The sequence below is a fragment of the Plasmodium coatneyi genome, chromosome 12 (assembly GCF_001680005.1).
Source record: "Plasmodium coatneyi strain Hackeri chromosome 12, complete sequence".
Classification (NCBI taxonomy): Eukaryota; Apicomplexa; class Aconoidasida; order Haemosporida; family Plasmodiidae; genus Plasmodium; species Plasmodium coatneyi.
In genome coordinates, this window is record NC_033567.1 from 4,090,335 (window position 1) to 4,105,884 (window position 15,550).

The 15,550-nt window shown below is 39.9% G+C and overlaps 3 protein-coding genes across 3 annotated transcripts; 2 read left to right on the forward strand and 1 right to left on the reverse strand.

The window, feature by feature from the left end:
• Positions 1 to 714: 714 nt before the first annotated feature.
• Positions 715 to 2,616, reverse strand: PCOAH_00045810 (CS domain protein; the record flags this gene model as incomplete). The annotated part of the gene is made up of 3 exons (XM_020061365.1): positions 715 to 1,501; positions 2,131 to 2,231; positions 2,342 to 2,616. 2 exons carry the CDS (start codon positions 2,133 to 2,135, stop codon positions 715 to 717), a joined length of 792 nt encoding a protein of 263 aa, XP_019916540.1.
• A 2,731-nt stretch (positions 2,617 to 5,347) lies between these two features.
• On the forward strand, positions 5,348 to 10,491 carry PCOAH_00045820 (Uncharacterized protein; the record flags this gene model as incomplete). Its single annotated transcript, XM_020061366.1, has 3 exons — positions 5,348 to 8,699; positions 8,856 to 10,074; positions 10,296 to 10,491. 3 exons carry the CDS (start codon positions 5,348 to 5,350, stop codon positions 10,489 to 10,491), a joined length of 4,767 nt encoding a protein of 1,588 aa, XP_019916378.1.
• A 1,040-nt stretch (positions 10,492 to 11,531) lies between these two features.
• PCOAH_00045830 (NAD(P)(+) transhydrogenase (AB-specific)) lies at positions 11,532 to 15,320 on the forward strand (the record flags this gene model as incomplete). The annotated part of the gene is made up of 3 exons (XM_020061367.1): positions 11,532 to 14,906; positions 15,025 to 15,136; positions 15,274 to 15,320. The coding sequence occupies 3 exons, from the start codon at positions 11,532 to 11,534 to the stop codon at positions 15,318 to 15,320; spliced, it is 3,534 nt and encodes a 1,177-aa protein (XP_019916089.1).
• Between the last annotated feature and the right edge of the window lie 230 nt (positions 15,321 to 15,550).

Genomic DNA, 15,550 nt, shown 5'->3' on the forward strand with positions numbered 1-15,550 from the left:
ATGGCCACTTAAACCACGCTGGGAAAGCAATGACGTAAAAAAAGGAATTTACATTTCCGAAATTCACGTTCTTACTGTGTTCCCCTTTGCATCATTCTGCTGTAAAGTAACCTTTTCCCATGTGGATGTACCCTTCCCCGCGCTACCAACACACCTTGCCGTACGCCCCCCATGCCATTACCACTTTCCCGTTCATCCTATTACCCGCTAAGGTACACTTTTTTTTCACTAAAAGACCTTTGGTTTCCTTTTTAAATGGGAAAAAAAGGAGCACTTCCTTTTGGAAAAAAAAATTTTTAAGAATTGTGCATAAAGGTACGCATCGCGTATGCACACGCGCAGGTACACGTGTATATATTATATGCACACGATGTCAAGTAGAGGACGCGAAATTCATAGCACTCTTATGTAAGTGGAAATATATGTCACTGCTTTGTTCATCCTTCTCCTTTCAGTTGCATGGTAAGAAGTGCGACATTCCGGTGGAGCATTCACTGGAGAATACCCACGCATGTGCATATGTATAAAAGCATACGAACAGGATGGGTGCATGCAGAGCAACTCTTCCACGCGGGCACGTATGCCTACAGAAACACACGCAGAGGAACGTGCACACACATATTCGTCGTATGTGCAACAGGCAGATGTACACATTCTTACACGCAAGAAATGCACGAGCATGAACGCATGTATATTTTCTTCTTCCTCTTTGAATTATGCTACGGGTTCTTGCACCTCCACAATTGGGTCCTGAATTTTGGCTTCTTCGTCATGTATGCCATCCTTCTCCATCTTGCACTTGGCATCCTTACAGTCGTGAATTTTATCTGCATCATTTTTTCCATCAACATCGTCCTCCTCATCATCGTCGTCATCATCATCATTGTCATCGTCACTTGTATCATCGCCATAGGAACTGGAGTCATCGTCGTTCATGCCATTCATATTTGGCATATTCTTAAACTGATCCATTCCTCCTAATCCTGAAAAGTTGGGCATATCATCCCCCATATTTCCTAGCTTACTAAAATCCATATCGCCCATGCCTGGCATTCCACCCATTCCGGGCATACCTCCAAGACCTCCCATTCCTGGCATGCCTCCAAATTGACTCATATCTGGCATTCCACCCATGCCTCCAAAACTATTCATTGCCAGGTCGTCATATTCTGTTGTTTTATTTTCTTCATCAGTATCAACCCAAGAATTCCAGTCACATTTCACCCAATGCTTCTTACCATCATTATTTATGGTCTTCCATCTTTCCTTTTCTTTTTTTATAATTTTAAACTTTATATTTCTCTTGGTGCTGTACTTGGACTCTTCTACATTTATTGGTTTTAAAAAGTTGAGGGTGAACTCGTATTCATTTTTGTCTTTTTTTCCGTAAAAATATAACTTGTCTTCTTTCAAGTCAATTTTGGTGTCCTCCGCATCTTGGAGCTCTATGGTCAGGTACAGGCATTCCTTTTTCTGGGCCCACAAAACGATTGGAAAGAGTCTACAAGGGGGGATAACATCCATATCCATGTGTGCTCACATAAATATAAATATATTTACATGTACATGTTGCCAAACGGGCAAGCTCATCCGCGTATACACTCAAGGATTTTTTTTCAAATTTGTGTAATTTCTACAGGGGAAGCGTCATGTGGTGTGGACTTCCATTATATGCAGGTGTGAACATCCGATAGACGCAACGTAAAAAAAAACAACGCAACAACGTAATTTGAAAAAACCATGTGCAATAATGTTTCGGGGACGATCACATTGTGTAGGTGGTAACCCCATTTGGAAGTGTGCACGGCGGACCTTGCCAAGGGGGAGCACGCAAAAATTACAAATTTCACATTTTACAACAACGACGGTGAAACACAAATAAAAAAAAAAATTCAAATAGCCATGCAGCGTGGGCGACTATAATATGTAGAAGTGCAAGAATAACAGTATATGTGCACATTTTGCAAGCCCATGTGGAGAGAATTAAAAAAAAAAGAAGAAATTTTTATATCAATGCAAAAGAGTCACGGAGGAGAAATGCAAACACGGGCTACATATTGGTTCACTCTCTCGCTGCAACAGAACGCTGCTCTGTTTTTCCCTTATGTTCATATTTCTCTTAAAACTTACGGCATGTTTGGAAAATGCTTGTTGAAAATAAAATATGGGGGAGGCGTGAGAAACTTGGTGAAAGTTTTTCTCGAAATGGAATATGCTACACAATATATGTGCTACGTAAATGTTGGTGAATTTGCTATTTTTCCTCAATATTTAAGAGAAATTTATAAACATGTTTAATTTATAAATATAATTCCTATTTGGAATGATATAAAAAAATGACCTCAAAAAAAGGCGTTACGCAGGAAAAAGTACATATCGTACTGTTTTTCTTTTACATACATGTATAGCACTGTTTTTTTATTTATGTATGCATAAATAAAAACATAAATTGTTTCAAAATGAGCATATTTTATTAAATTTAAAATTGTGCTTAAAGGGTGAACTTTGCGTTTATAAAATGAATTCAAATCCGTTTCTTTCACTTTTTAAAAAAACTGTTCATATGTACATTCATTTCATTTGAAATATATATATATTTTTTTTTTTCTTAACCGCAGGAAAAAAAGTCAATATTTTTTATTTTCATAAGAAAAATAAAAAGGGGGTGGTGTTTCGCAGTCATGCATACATATATATATGCATACGTGTACATTATTTTATGTATAATAATACAATACGGTGCATGGCATACCTTGCATAATTGAAGTACCAGATGTTATTTACATAGGTGATATATAACGCTGTTTGTCGTGTTGGGCTTGTTGCGTATGTAACCCTTACAGGGTATACCATGGTCGTAGCATTTCGAATGAGGGGCTGTGATGCGTTCACGGTGTATGATGCATTATTTATACTGAATTATATATATATATTAATTGTTCGGGCATGACGGAAAAAACGAAACGGTTTTGCTGCAAGCAGGGAAAGGGGGGCTTTTTTTTTTTTTTTTTTTTTCGTGCTCATATCATATACTTACAATGACTGCCCCGCCCCGTAGGTCACCTGCACGAATGATAATCGCCCCGTGCATCAGATTGTATGCAGTTTTCAGTATACCTAATGTTTGCATACATTCCTACATTTTTGCGAATAAACTTATTCCGTCAAAATGTACATTTGTATATACAAGGTAATGCTGCCTCTGCCGTACATTTATGCAGCGCCCCGCAATGTCGCAAAATGGAATACCGCTAAAAGCGCGACTTCCAAAAAAAAAATCACCGTTGCGGCGATTACGCCTGGAACGAATATTTAATGGGGTATCTACATGACCCCAGATAGGGCAAAGGAAGCATCGAAAATTGTTTTTAGTGTACGCACAACAAATAATGATAAATGGAAAAAAATGTTGTTAGAAAAGTTCGTCAGAGAGGATGAAAAAAAAGGAAAAGGCCTATATTATGTTAGAATGCTCTATGACTGAAATGGAAAAACAAATAAATTTTCTTGCAAACTGTGTGTTGGTAAAAAAAAAGCAATGAGGGCCACAAAAGGGATGCATTAAATGTATGGGAAGCATATAAATGTTGTGACACCTTGTGGAAACTACTTTTTCTTTTTTTTTTTCGTGAAAAATCCTTCCTTTTCGTCATAATGGGGGAAAAACACTTGATGCATATCTTTAAATACGCCACAGTTTGGCTAAAATGGAAAATTGTGCATTGTACAAATGGTTTGCTAATTATATTGTGCCTTTATTTTAACGTGACGAATGTCCCACCTCTGCACATGATACAGAGCATGCCGCACACGCATAATAATTAATCGGTTTATGAGCAGACGCCTATTCGCGCGTTGCAAGCTATTTTGATATGTAGACAATTTTGAAGGTAACCTGCTTGTATGCTTGAACGTTCACATTTTTTTATGTACCCCATACGAGATGGTAAAATAGCGCTGACACTTTAAGACGTAAAGAAGGGGGACGGTTCGAAGGGAAAATATTATTCACTCGAAATTATAAGAAAAGTCTTACGCCGAACTTTCCTCATGTTAATATTACGGGGAGTATCATCTGCACGTTTTACACACAAAATGGAGGAAGAAGTTCGTACATTGAGTTTTCCCAAAGTCAATTGAAAATTTGGGCAAGGTCACAAAATTTGTCACATGTTTGTAGTTTTTTTTTTTTTTTTTTTCTAGCCATTTTGTGGCTGGTAAAATATCCCGCCAGTTTACTTTCCCATTGACATAAAAATTTATATACACGCAAAAGGCTGTTACTTACATTGTTTACCACGCGATATATGGAAATTTTTTCGTCGAAGGGGGAGAAGAAAAGGGAAAAAAATTCTATATATTTTTCGAATTTCGAATGGGGGAACGTTTTTCCCCCACCTCCACTACCTTCGTGTTTTAAGCCCCCAAAGGGGTAGATTGTAGGAACGAAATTAACTGGCATTTTCAGTTCCCCCACCAACACATGCTTCATATTTGGACATTTTCAGCAAAAGGTGTTTCCAAACGGGTTGGTTTAAAAAAATAATCCTTCAGGTGCAAATGTTAACTGTGTAAACCACTCATAAAAATTGTGAGCATCGCTAATTTTTTTTGTGAATAGGTACCAGGTGCGCTACTCGTTAAGGATGCTAATTGGAATGCACTAAAATTGAAGGCTGTGCGATAATCATGGGCAAACTAACCGGTTTCATTTTTTGCACCACTCGTTTATGAACTATTTTCACGCATTCTGCGTTTTTCGAAGCACTTTTCAGCGTGTCCCCATGTGCATTGAGGAGGTGTATTACTTTTTTGTGTGCTCCCCAAATGTTGGTCCAAGTGAAGTCTAAAGGTATGCATGTAAAAGTACAAAAAAAGTGAGCAATCTCTACAACATTTTTTTTTGGGGGGTTCCTTTGGGGGTTAACTCATTTTGCTTTAATGTGGTAACTTTTTTGTCATCCATGTTATGTGCATTACTTGGTGAAAGGCAAATGTGGTGCAAAATAAATTGAATTTTTTTTTTCCCCCAAGCGTGCAATGTATTTTTTTTGTTTATTTTCTTTTTCTTTTTTTTTCTCTTTGAGCCACTTCTTTCCAAAATTGCAATGCATATGGCTTCCAAACTTCGAGCATGTCGAGATAACACAAAATGTTGACACATAGGATGCATCAAATCCACACGCACGTATCTAATCGTAGGAACGTTTTTACCACTTGTGGGGGGGGTGTCCGAAGAGTTCTGCATGGGAAAAGGGAAACACAAACGTGGCAACATGTATGCTGTAGATAGATCGAATCATTTTTGAACGCGCGTAACACACTTCTCATCCAGGGAGACATATTAATGTTGAGGGGGGGAGGTCTTACCAGCAAGGTGCTAAAAATAGGAAAACGTTGGTTGGCTGACAAGGAAAGTGCTTTTTTTACCACAAACAGAAATAAAGGAACAAAAAATGCCTTATCCAAATGTATTGAAATTAACAAGGCAATTCTGAAAAATGAAAATATTCTCGAAATAGTAAAAATAATAAGGAAGAACGAAAAAAATGCCAATATAATTAATTACGTAACGTATGTGCACCGGTTAATGCAAATAATATGCAGCAGGAAGGATGACCCCACTTACTTAAAACGTATAACATATATCCATGACGAAATAGAGGAAAAAATTAGCATCATTTTTCAGTATTTTATTGACCAAAAGAAAAGTGTTAAAATTAATAACTACAACAAAAGACTCTTTTCTTCCTTCATATGGTCCCTTAGTAAGTATGCCAGTCTTTTCCAAGGTGGTGACACCAGGCACCTCTTTGCCAGTACGGTGCCTCACAATGATTTCGCACATCCGTGTAAGGGTGAAGTGGAGTGGCTGAAAAGGGTTCTTGTCTTAAATGGGCAGGGGGAGCATGTCAGTGGTGTGTACCTGTCGGGGGGTTATGATGGAGACGGTACGGTTAGAAGTATTCCTCTGAAGACAAATACTCCCCAAGGGGAGGAAAACCAACACGATGGAAAAAATTGCCCCCGCGAAGCAGTCAGGGGAAGCCCCACCCCATGTAATAAGTTCAGCCTCTTATGCTACTATGCAGACGCGTATTTACCATCCTTAAATCCCTCTCGATATGTCCTTGTGCTTTGGTCATTAAGCAAGCTGAATAAACATTACAAAGAATTACACGAGCGATACTACGAGAGGAGTACGAATCTCTTGCCTCTGCTAAAGAGTAAGGAACTGATAATGCTTCTATATAGCTACTCCTATGTAAATTATTCAAACTTACATTTTTACGTAAAAGTGAAAAACTTTATTATGCGAAGAAATGTATATAAGGAAATAGTCCATGCGAGGGAGTACGAATCTGTGGTCAACATGCTTCTGTCATTTTCGAGGCAAAATATATTTCCCCAAGATTTACTCGAAAGCACAGTAGACCAGATTTTACACTCGAAGGATTTTTTGAAATGGATAAAAAGTAAGGATCTAATAACCCTCCTCTTTTGCCTATGCAAATTTCCGTTTTTATACACACCAGTGGGAACCCCCCTTGGAGCGCTAAAAGGAGGGGAAACAAATATATGGGCAAGAAAAAATATCTTTTTGTATCAATTGCTAAAAAAGGAAATTATGAATAGGTGCGCTGAAAGGAGGAACCCAAGTGGGGGGGATACACTTCAGACGGAGGAAAAAAATACACACAAAGAGGTACCAGTCTACATGATCACCTACTCCCTGGAAAACTTAATTTTAATCATATGGTCGTTAAGTCTTAAATATATATACTCAGCAAAATTGTTCCTCTGTTGCTTTACTAAGTTATCAGATTATTTGAAAAATCAAAACTACCTGAACAGTTCATATCCCATGTTGACGAATTTTTATTTATCCCTTCTGTCCTTCTTGCTAGAAGATGGGAAGATAATTGATCTATATTTTAACAGAGCAGAATTAAATGCCCTACGTGTTTTGCATAACAATGTCGACACCTTTGAAAGGCATTTTGGGACATTCAAAAAGGCGATAAACATGAATGGAAGGAAACATGACGTGGAGGTGTCCGGCATGCATAAGGTTATATACAATTTGGTCTCCAACCTTCTTAAGGGGAAAGAAAATGTAGCTGTTTTATTGGAACATAAAAACGCGGTGAACTTGTCTGTGGATATTTTGCTCCTTCAAAAGGGGAACACTACAAGGCAGGAGAACGAACATTGTGGGGAGGCTCCACGTGGTGAATTCTTATGTGAAGTGATGTTACCCCATGGCCGGACGGGGAATGAACAGGCTTATCACAGCAACAAGGAAGGTACGGCGAAATGTGTAGGGTTTGCAATAGGGAAGAGCAACGCGGCTATTGGTTCCCCATTCCAAGTACCCCCCAAAAGCACATCACTAGGCGCGCATCAAAAGCGTGACTATCACAGCAGCGCCGAAAATGATAACATAAAAAGTGACACTTACATTGAAGAGGCAATCAACGTGAGTGTACCGTTTGAGAAGACAGATATTCCAACCAATGAGGTAAGAAGTAGTTTGCTCCTCTTCATCGAAAGAATAAAAAGTGCGAATGACAAAATGGACACCAAGGAATTGAAAAAAATATTTAAAGATGTGCTAACCTTCCTTGGGAAATACTCTACCCATATGAAGGAGCAGGACATTGTTAGTTTTTTTTATAAATTTTCTGCCCTTTTTCCGCGACTATGTGAGTTAAGGGAGTGTAATAGGATGGTCAATCGTGGTGGCGAAGAATTTTTAAGAATTTTTTCCTACTTCCATGGATACACCACTAACACGTTTTTTCAAAGTGTGAACACGAAGAAGGCGCATTATCTGCTTGATGTGTGCTGGGTCTACTTCCGATACATGAAATATTTTTGTACTTTATCCAGGGAAGGGAATCCAGATAGGCCTAGAGACAGAGAAAGCGTAACAGGAATGACAACTAAGAAAAGGCTATCCGCCGAAATAAAAAAAATTGTAAACATATTCGACCACGTTGTAATGAACAAAATGATAAGCGACCAAATGATAGCAAAAATGTCGTCCAAAAATATGGCCCACCTTATTTCCATTTTTTTCCACATTAACAATTCGAGTATGGTGGAACATTTAAAAAAAAATAATTTTCACAATGTTCATTTTACCGTGAAGGATATTCTCCTAATTTTGAGTGCTTTAACCAAATCCGATTTTGAATGGAAAATTGAACGAAGCTATTTTTGCAATAAATTTATTGAGCATATAGACACCTGCGGGGTGCGGGACTTGGTGGAGTTTACCTATCTATGCGCGGAGTTGAAATGCAGCAGTGAGCTTATTAGTACGCATATTAGAGATAAGGTTAACTCGTGTGGTCCTCTCCAACAGTTTGGAAAGCAGACATACGTGGAGAGAAGAAGCCACTCCTATGGGATGGTATCGGACGTTTCTTCTACCCCCTCCGGTCAAACAAAATTCATTGAAACCTTCGAACAGGATGAGCTAGCCCTTTTCGTGAGGAACTGCTACCGAATGCACTGCTTTGATCGACATTTTTTTGACACACTGTGCGATGAGGCGCTGAGGAGGCACAGCACGCTGAGTGCGAAAAATCTGTGCATTGTGCTGCCCTGCTTCGCACGCGTTTATTGTCTGTACGGGGTGGGTGCGTATTCCCCCAGTGGAAGGAGCGGGGGAAGAGAGCCCCTCAGACGAAGTGAATATTCTGACCACGCTGACCAAGCTGACCAAGCTGACCAAGCTGACCAAGCTGACCAAGCTGACCAAGCTGACCAAGCTGACCAAGCTGACCAAGCTGACCAAGCTGACCAAGCTGTTCAGTTGGCTCATACCAGTGACCATCTCGATGCAGACATGTCCTTCTGCAGATACGACGTTCCCCCATCCCTAAGGAAACTCGCAAAGTACGCGGAGACGAAAATACTCTCCTGCAGAAACCCCAATTTGTTCAACCTGGCATATTTAATGGAGGCATTTACGCTGCTCAAAGTTGAAAACAAAAGGGCGTACGCTTTATGCGTGAAGGAAGTAGGAATTAACATACGAAAGGGAGCCACAAACGAAGGAGAGAAGAAAAGACACACTTGGGGAGATACAGATAAGGAGGTAAAATTGCTGGGGAAAATTCTATGGTGCATGTCGTATTATCATAAAACGGAATTTACCTTGGCAGGAAAAATTACCAACTTTTTGCTAACCAAAAGGATATACCAAAATGTAACCCCTGAAAATTTTATTTCCATTTTTTTGTACTACATAAAATCGAGAGTATACAACAGAAGGTTGTTCCATAAAATGGGCCAAGCTGTCACAAGGAGCATAACTCTGCGTGATTATTTTATTGATCAGGAGGGTAAACGGAGGGGAGGCTTCAAGTTGAGTGTCATCACAGAACTGTATGGAACCATGGCATGGGTGTACGCATTTACCTGTTGCTATGCAGAGCAGGTGGAACATAGTACCAATAGGAAGGAAAAGAATAAAAGACAAAAAATGGAAATAAAAAATGATCAACTATTTTTAAAAAAAATATACACCTTCCTGTTAAGTGAAATTAAAATTCTCCACAAATATAAAGGAGTTACCTTTTTACTTTTAGCAAGATATTTATGGGGCGTTGCAATTGTAAATTTAGCAAATGAAGAAATAGCACATTTTATTAACGCCTACAATTGGAATACTGTAAATGTAAGGGAACAAAATTATATGCACTTACATATGATTGTTACCTTTTGGTTAAGGTTAAAATATTCCCATTATGATTTTCACCTTTGTGAGGATTTTCTCACTTTGAAGGATCATATTATGAGCCTACTTGGGAAAAAAAAAAAAAAATTACAAAATGGCCACCATAATACTGCTAGCGAGAATATATCAGATTTCCACCAACAGGTATGCGAAATATTAGACAAATTTGGAGTGAAATACGAAAATGAGTACATGGCGCAGGAACTTTTGTCCATCGACTTGGCCATAAGGGATGACACAACGGGGGAAAAAATTGCCGTTGAGGTGGATGGCCCATCACACCATTTGGTACTTTTGGACGAGACCGACACGAGGGCTAAGAAGTAAGTGCCCAAATTGGGGTTATCAAAATGATACCATTCGTGGGACAGCCAACTGCTGCAACTTCATGAGCGATGTTCCACAGTGATCAACCCTTCGCGTAATTAACCTCGCCTCTTCGCCAAGTGTGCTTCCCCTCCCCCCAATTATATTAGTCTACTCGCCTATACCCTGGTCCTGCACATCGATACTATTTTTCTTTGCACGTTTACCTCCCCCGCAGGATGTATGCCCCATGTGGAACAACCCATTTTAAGAACTGTCTTTTGAGGGAAATGGGCTGGACCGTCATCAACATCGAAGTGCATGTGTGGAATAAACTCAGGAAAGAAGAGAAGGACGCTTACGTGGTGGGCAAACTGACAAATTGTAGTGAGAGCCTTAAAAATTACTTTGCGAAGTGGGCCTCACCGAATTGATTCGTGTGACGCCCCTTCGAGTATGCCAAAAGGGGGGAAAGAAGAACGAATTTTCTTTCCCTTCGCGCCTTCACTTGCGTGGATACCTTATTTGTGTGCCTTTTTAACTCCAGCCTGATTTGCAACGATGCGTTGTTCTGCCAAGGTGGCAGTTTTTACCTGCTTAATTTTAGACAAAAGGGAATCGTGACGATTTTGCTACAGTGGGCAGGCGTTCCGCGAGGACAAGCGCATGTATTCGTTTTTTTTTTTTTTTGTTTTTTTTTTTATCCATTTTGTGTCTTTATTTTGACCCTCCCTTAGTATGGCAACACCGCGGGGGTGATACCTGTATGTACATTCAAACGGAGCACCAAATGGGAAAAAAAAAAAAAAAAGAGGGAGCCAATTCCCGTTACACACCCGCATAGGGGCATTTAAACACATGTGTACGTTGTATATGTTACGACCATATCCCTGTGGATGATCTAACTTATGGCAGGGAAGCCCACTTAGTGGATTTGTTTGCATCATTAAGTTGATGTTTTTTTCTCCTACGTATTTATAAATATACACTACTGAATGGGCAAAGGGTATTTCTTCTTAATTTTGTTTGCTTATTTTTTTTTAATTTTTTTTTTGTTTGTTTGTTTGTTTTTCTTTCCGATTTTTAACTTTTGTCAAGTTTAACGCACGCTTTGGTGGAGTTGCGGAAATATCCATCAACAAATGTTTCTTACAGGAGATTTATTCGTTCTCTGTCCACAACTAACGATTTTAAAATTTTGTTCTTAACTTGTGCTTGTTCTGTTTAGTTAGATTTTGTAACGTTTGTCTTTTTTTTTTTTTGTGTGTCCAATTTTGCCTGCAATTGTGTAGGACGGGACTGGACACGACTGCACGCTTGTTGTATGCAAAGGTGCCCATATACGTGCGGACGTGGTGGAGAAACGGCGCATTCGCAGGCAAAGAGGAGTGTAACGGGTGGAACTTAGAGATTGTACCCTTAACAGCGGAGCACTAGGAAGGAGATACTCGCAAAACCACCAGGGAAAGAAACAATGAGAGCAATGTTGAAGACAATTATCATCCTGCTGGTCGCACTGGCGATGAATTATGCGAGGTGCAAATCGAGTTTAAGGAACCAGCTGGCAAGCCCGCACGGACCGGCCGAAAACAGCAGTAGCTTTTTCCAAATAAAACTCCCCGAAATTAGTATCCCGCCGATTTCGAGTAACCTTGGAAATTATAAAGACTATGAGGGAGGAAGAAATGGAGGCGGATGGGACAGTGGCAAAGTGGAGTTATCGTCCTATTCGTTCGTTCCGTCGTTATTAAATGCGGTTTATTTATTTTCTGCCTTATGTTTCATCCTCTGTTTGACTGGCTTGAATAACCACAAGACTTCCAAAAGGGGGAATGTACTAGGGTTTATAGGAATAGTTGCAGCAATAGTGGTGACCTTTAGCCAAGTAGGGTTTGGATTCAGATATGAATTATTTTTTATCATAGTAATACCAGCCATAAGTATAGGATTATTTATAGCCCACCATGTGAGCATGGTTCAGATGCCCCAGTTGGTAGCACTATTTCATAGCTTCGTCGGATTAGCAGCATTATTTGTAGGCTTTTCTAAATACCATTCGGAATATTTTGAGAATTACGAAATGAGCACAATACATTTGGTTGAACTTTATTTAGGAACCTTCATCGGTGCAATAACTTTTATCGGGTCGTTAGTAGCAGCGGGAAAATTAAGTGGTACTCTAGACAGCAAATCTTTAAATTTGAAAATAAAAAAAGTCATAAATATGGTATGTATTATAATTATCATCATTGTTGGATATTATTTTGTTCAGGTTAAATCGATTTATTTGAAAACATTGTGTCTGTATGTTTCTTTCGTCGTGGATTCATTTTTGGGGTTCCACTTAGTTGCATCCATCGGTGCTGCAGATATGCCTGTCGTCATTAGTGCATTGAATTCTTACTCCGGATTCGCTACAGCTATTAGTGGATTTCTCCTTCATAACAATTTGCTAATCATATCAGGATCCCTTATTGGTTCTTCAGGGGCTATATTATCCTACATTATGTGCATAGGAATGAACAGAGACATTTTCAACATTATCCTAGGTGGGTGGGACGACTATGATGAATTAGGTGGCGGATCAGTTCAGCAGGATAAGATAAATAAACGGGTAAATTCTACCACACATAAGTATGTTGCAGAAAATTTAATTAACGCAAGAAATGTTGTAATCGTTCCAGGGTATGGCACAGCTGTTAGTAAATGTCAGAGAGAATTGGCTGAAATTTGCATCATACTGAAGTCGAGAAATGTGCAGGTGAATTTTGCCATCCACCCTGTTGCAGGAAGAATGCCAGGACATTTAAATGTCCTTCTAGCTGAAGCAAATATTCCCTACAATATTGTCAAAGAAATGAATGAAATTAACTCATCTATTGATAAGGCTGATATCGTTTTGGTAGTGGGGGCTAACGACATTGTGAACCCGTCCTCTTTAGACCCCTCCAGCAAAATTTATGGAATGCCAGTCATCGAGGTATGGAAAAGTAAGCAAGTAATTATTTTAAAAAGGAGCTTAAACACAGGGTATTCGGCGATAGACAATCCGCTCTTCTACTTTACCAACAGTTATATGCTTTTCGGCGATGCGAAACATTCGACCAATCAAATTTTAACCGTTCTAAGTGACTACACTAGTCATAAATATCCAGAGGTTTCCCTGTCGGATGAGCAGCATGATGATGAGAAGGATGAAGTGCGTTCTTTGTGCTTCCTTTCGGAGGGCTCCTCCACCGGGAGTAGGGACAATTTGGAGGCGCTCTCAGAGCAGTACCCCAAGGCGAGGAGGGTCATCGGGCTGGTGAAGGAAGACACGGGGGGGACACAAAAAGGGGGATCAAATAATGGAGATGAAAAAGGGGGAAACACCAAAGAGGGAATAGAAGGAACGTCTTGTACCCCCGGAACTGCAAATGTCAATTTGTCTATAGTCCCCCTGACGCCCAAGTTTGTCCCAAAGTTAAAAAAAATGGGCTTCCGAATATTGGTAGAAAAAGACATAGGAAGGAGCATCATGATAGAAGACCAGGAATACGTTAATTACGGCGCGGAAATAGCTTCGAAGGAGGATGTCCTCAGGCAGAGCAATATCCTACTGAAGGTGGATCCACCGAGTGAGGAGTTCATAGTGAAAGTACCAAATAACACAGTCCTAATTAGCTACCTATGGCCAAGCATCAATAAAGAGCTACTTCAAATCGCTGTGCAGGATGAAGAAAAAAATAACATCACCTATATGGCAATTGACGAAGTCCCTAGGTCCACACGGGCTCAAAAAATAGACATCAGAAGTTCTATGAGTAACTTACAAGGATACAGAGCTGTTATAGAAGCCTTTTTCATGCTCCCAAAGTTTAGTAAATCGTCTACCACGGCTGCTGGAAAAATTAACCCCGCTAAAGTTTTCGTCATAGGGGCAGGGGTAGCAGGGTTGCAAGCCATTATAACTGCGAAGAGTATGGGTTCTATTGTATACTCACATGATAAGAAAGCGTCCACTGAGGAGGAAGTGAAGAGCTGTGGTGGAATATTCATAAAAATCCCATCATCAGCACATGGAGAAAAGAACGAACCAGCGAAAGATGAAGAAAAAACGAACGACGATTTTTTAACCATACAAAGTAGGATTTTCAAAAGGGTTATCAGCAAGTGCGACATTTTAATCTGCTCTGCATCTGTGCCTGGAAAAACGTCCCCCAAATTGGTGACCACAGAAATGATAAAACTAATGAAGAGGGGAAGTGTGGCCGTGGATTTGTCTACAGAATTTGGAGATAAGCAAAATGGTTGGGGAGGAAATATCGAATGTTCAGTGTCAAATAGAAACGTTATCATCAATGGTGTTCATGTGTTAGGTAGAGATAAAATTGAAAGAAATATGCCACTGCAGGCGTCTGATTTGTTTTCCATGAATATGATAAATCTGCTAGATGAAATGGGAGGAGGATTACAATTTACAGTCGATACGAATAATGATATTGTGAAAGCGCTCGTTGTTGTGAAGGATGGAAAAATTCTGTACGCACCTGACAGATCAGTCGAAAAATTTGTTAAAAGTGAGAGTGTATTTTTGACGGACCAAAGGGAAGAAAATCAACTTGTTTCCAAAAAAACGATAAAATATCCGACGGGTACACGCATAACTGAAAAGTTTATCGAGTCAGATATGCTCTTTTACATTTCCCTAATTTGTGCACTTATGGTTACCCTACTGACGGGCACCATTTTTTCACAGTCAGATTTGCACCATTTGTTTTTATTTACTTTGTCTATCATCGTTGGCTACTTCTGCGTGTGGTCCGTCACGCCTTCATTGCATACTCCGCTCATGTCCGTCACGAACGCGGTAAGCGTGGCCCATTCGCTTTGCGGTGACGCCATTTGCATGAATCTACCTGCGTATGCGTGTGCAGACAAACGGACATACCCACATATGCACGTCTTTACGACCTCCCCTCCTGCAGCTCTCCGGTGTTATAATTATCGGAAGCATGATTGAGTACGGCAGTGGCTTCAGAAGTCTCAGTTCTGTCCTGTCGATGATGGCCACCTTCTTGTCTGCTGTGAATCTTTCAGGTATGACTCACCAGCGTACCATCTATAATGCCATCCTGATGAGAGGAGGCATACCCCCCGAGAACGGACACGTTGGTGCGCCCACAAAAAGGATCCCTATATGAGAGTGCCATTTTCCCTTTTTTCCAAACCTTTAGGCGGATTTTACGTCACCAAGAGGATGCTGGACATGTTTATCAAATAGGAAAATAAAAGCATATTTCCCCTTTTATGAAGCCCTAAATTGGGCTACAGGAAATGTTTGCGTCGGCATACGAGCTGCGGCTCTTCAACTGTGTTGCGTTTTTTTGGGCGTCTGTCGAATTTTTTGTTTTTGTAACACTTTAGTAGCTCTACCAATGTGAGCACTACCAACGGTGCTAGTTTTTCCCCACCCGCATTTGTTTCGTTACGCCATTTTATTTACTCATATGC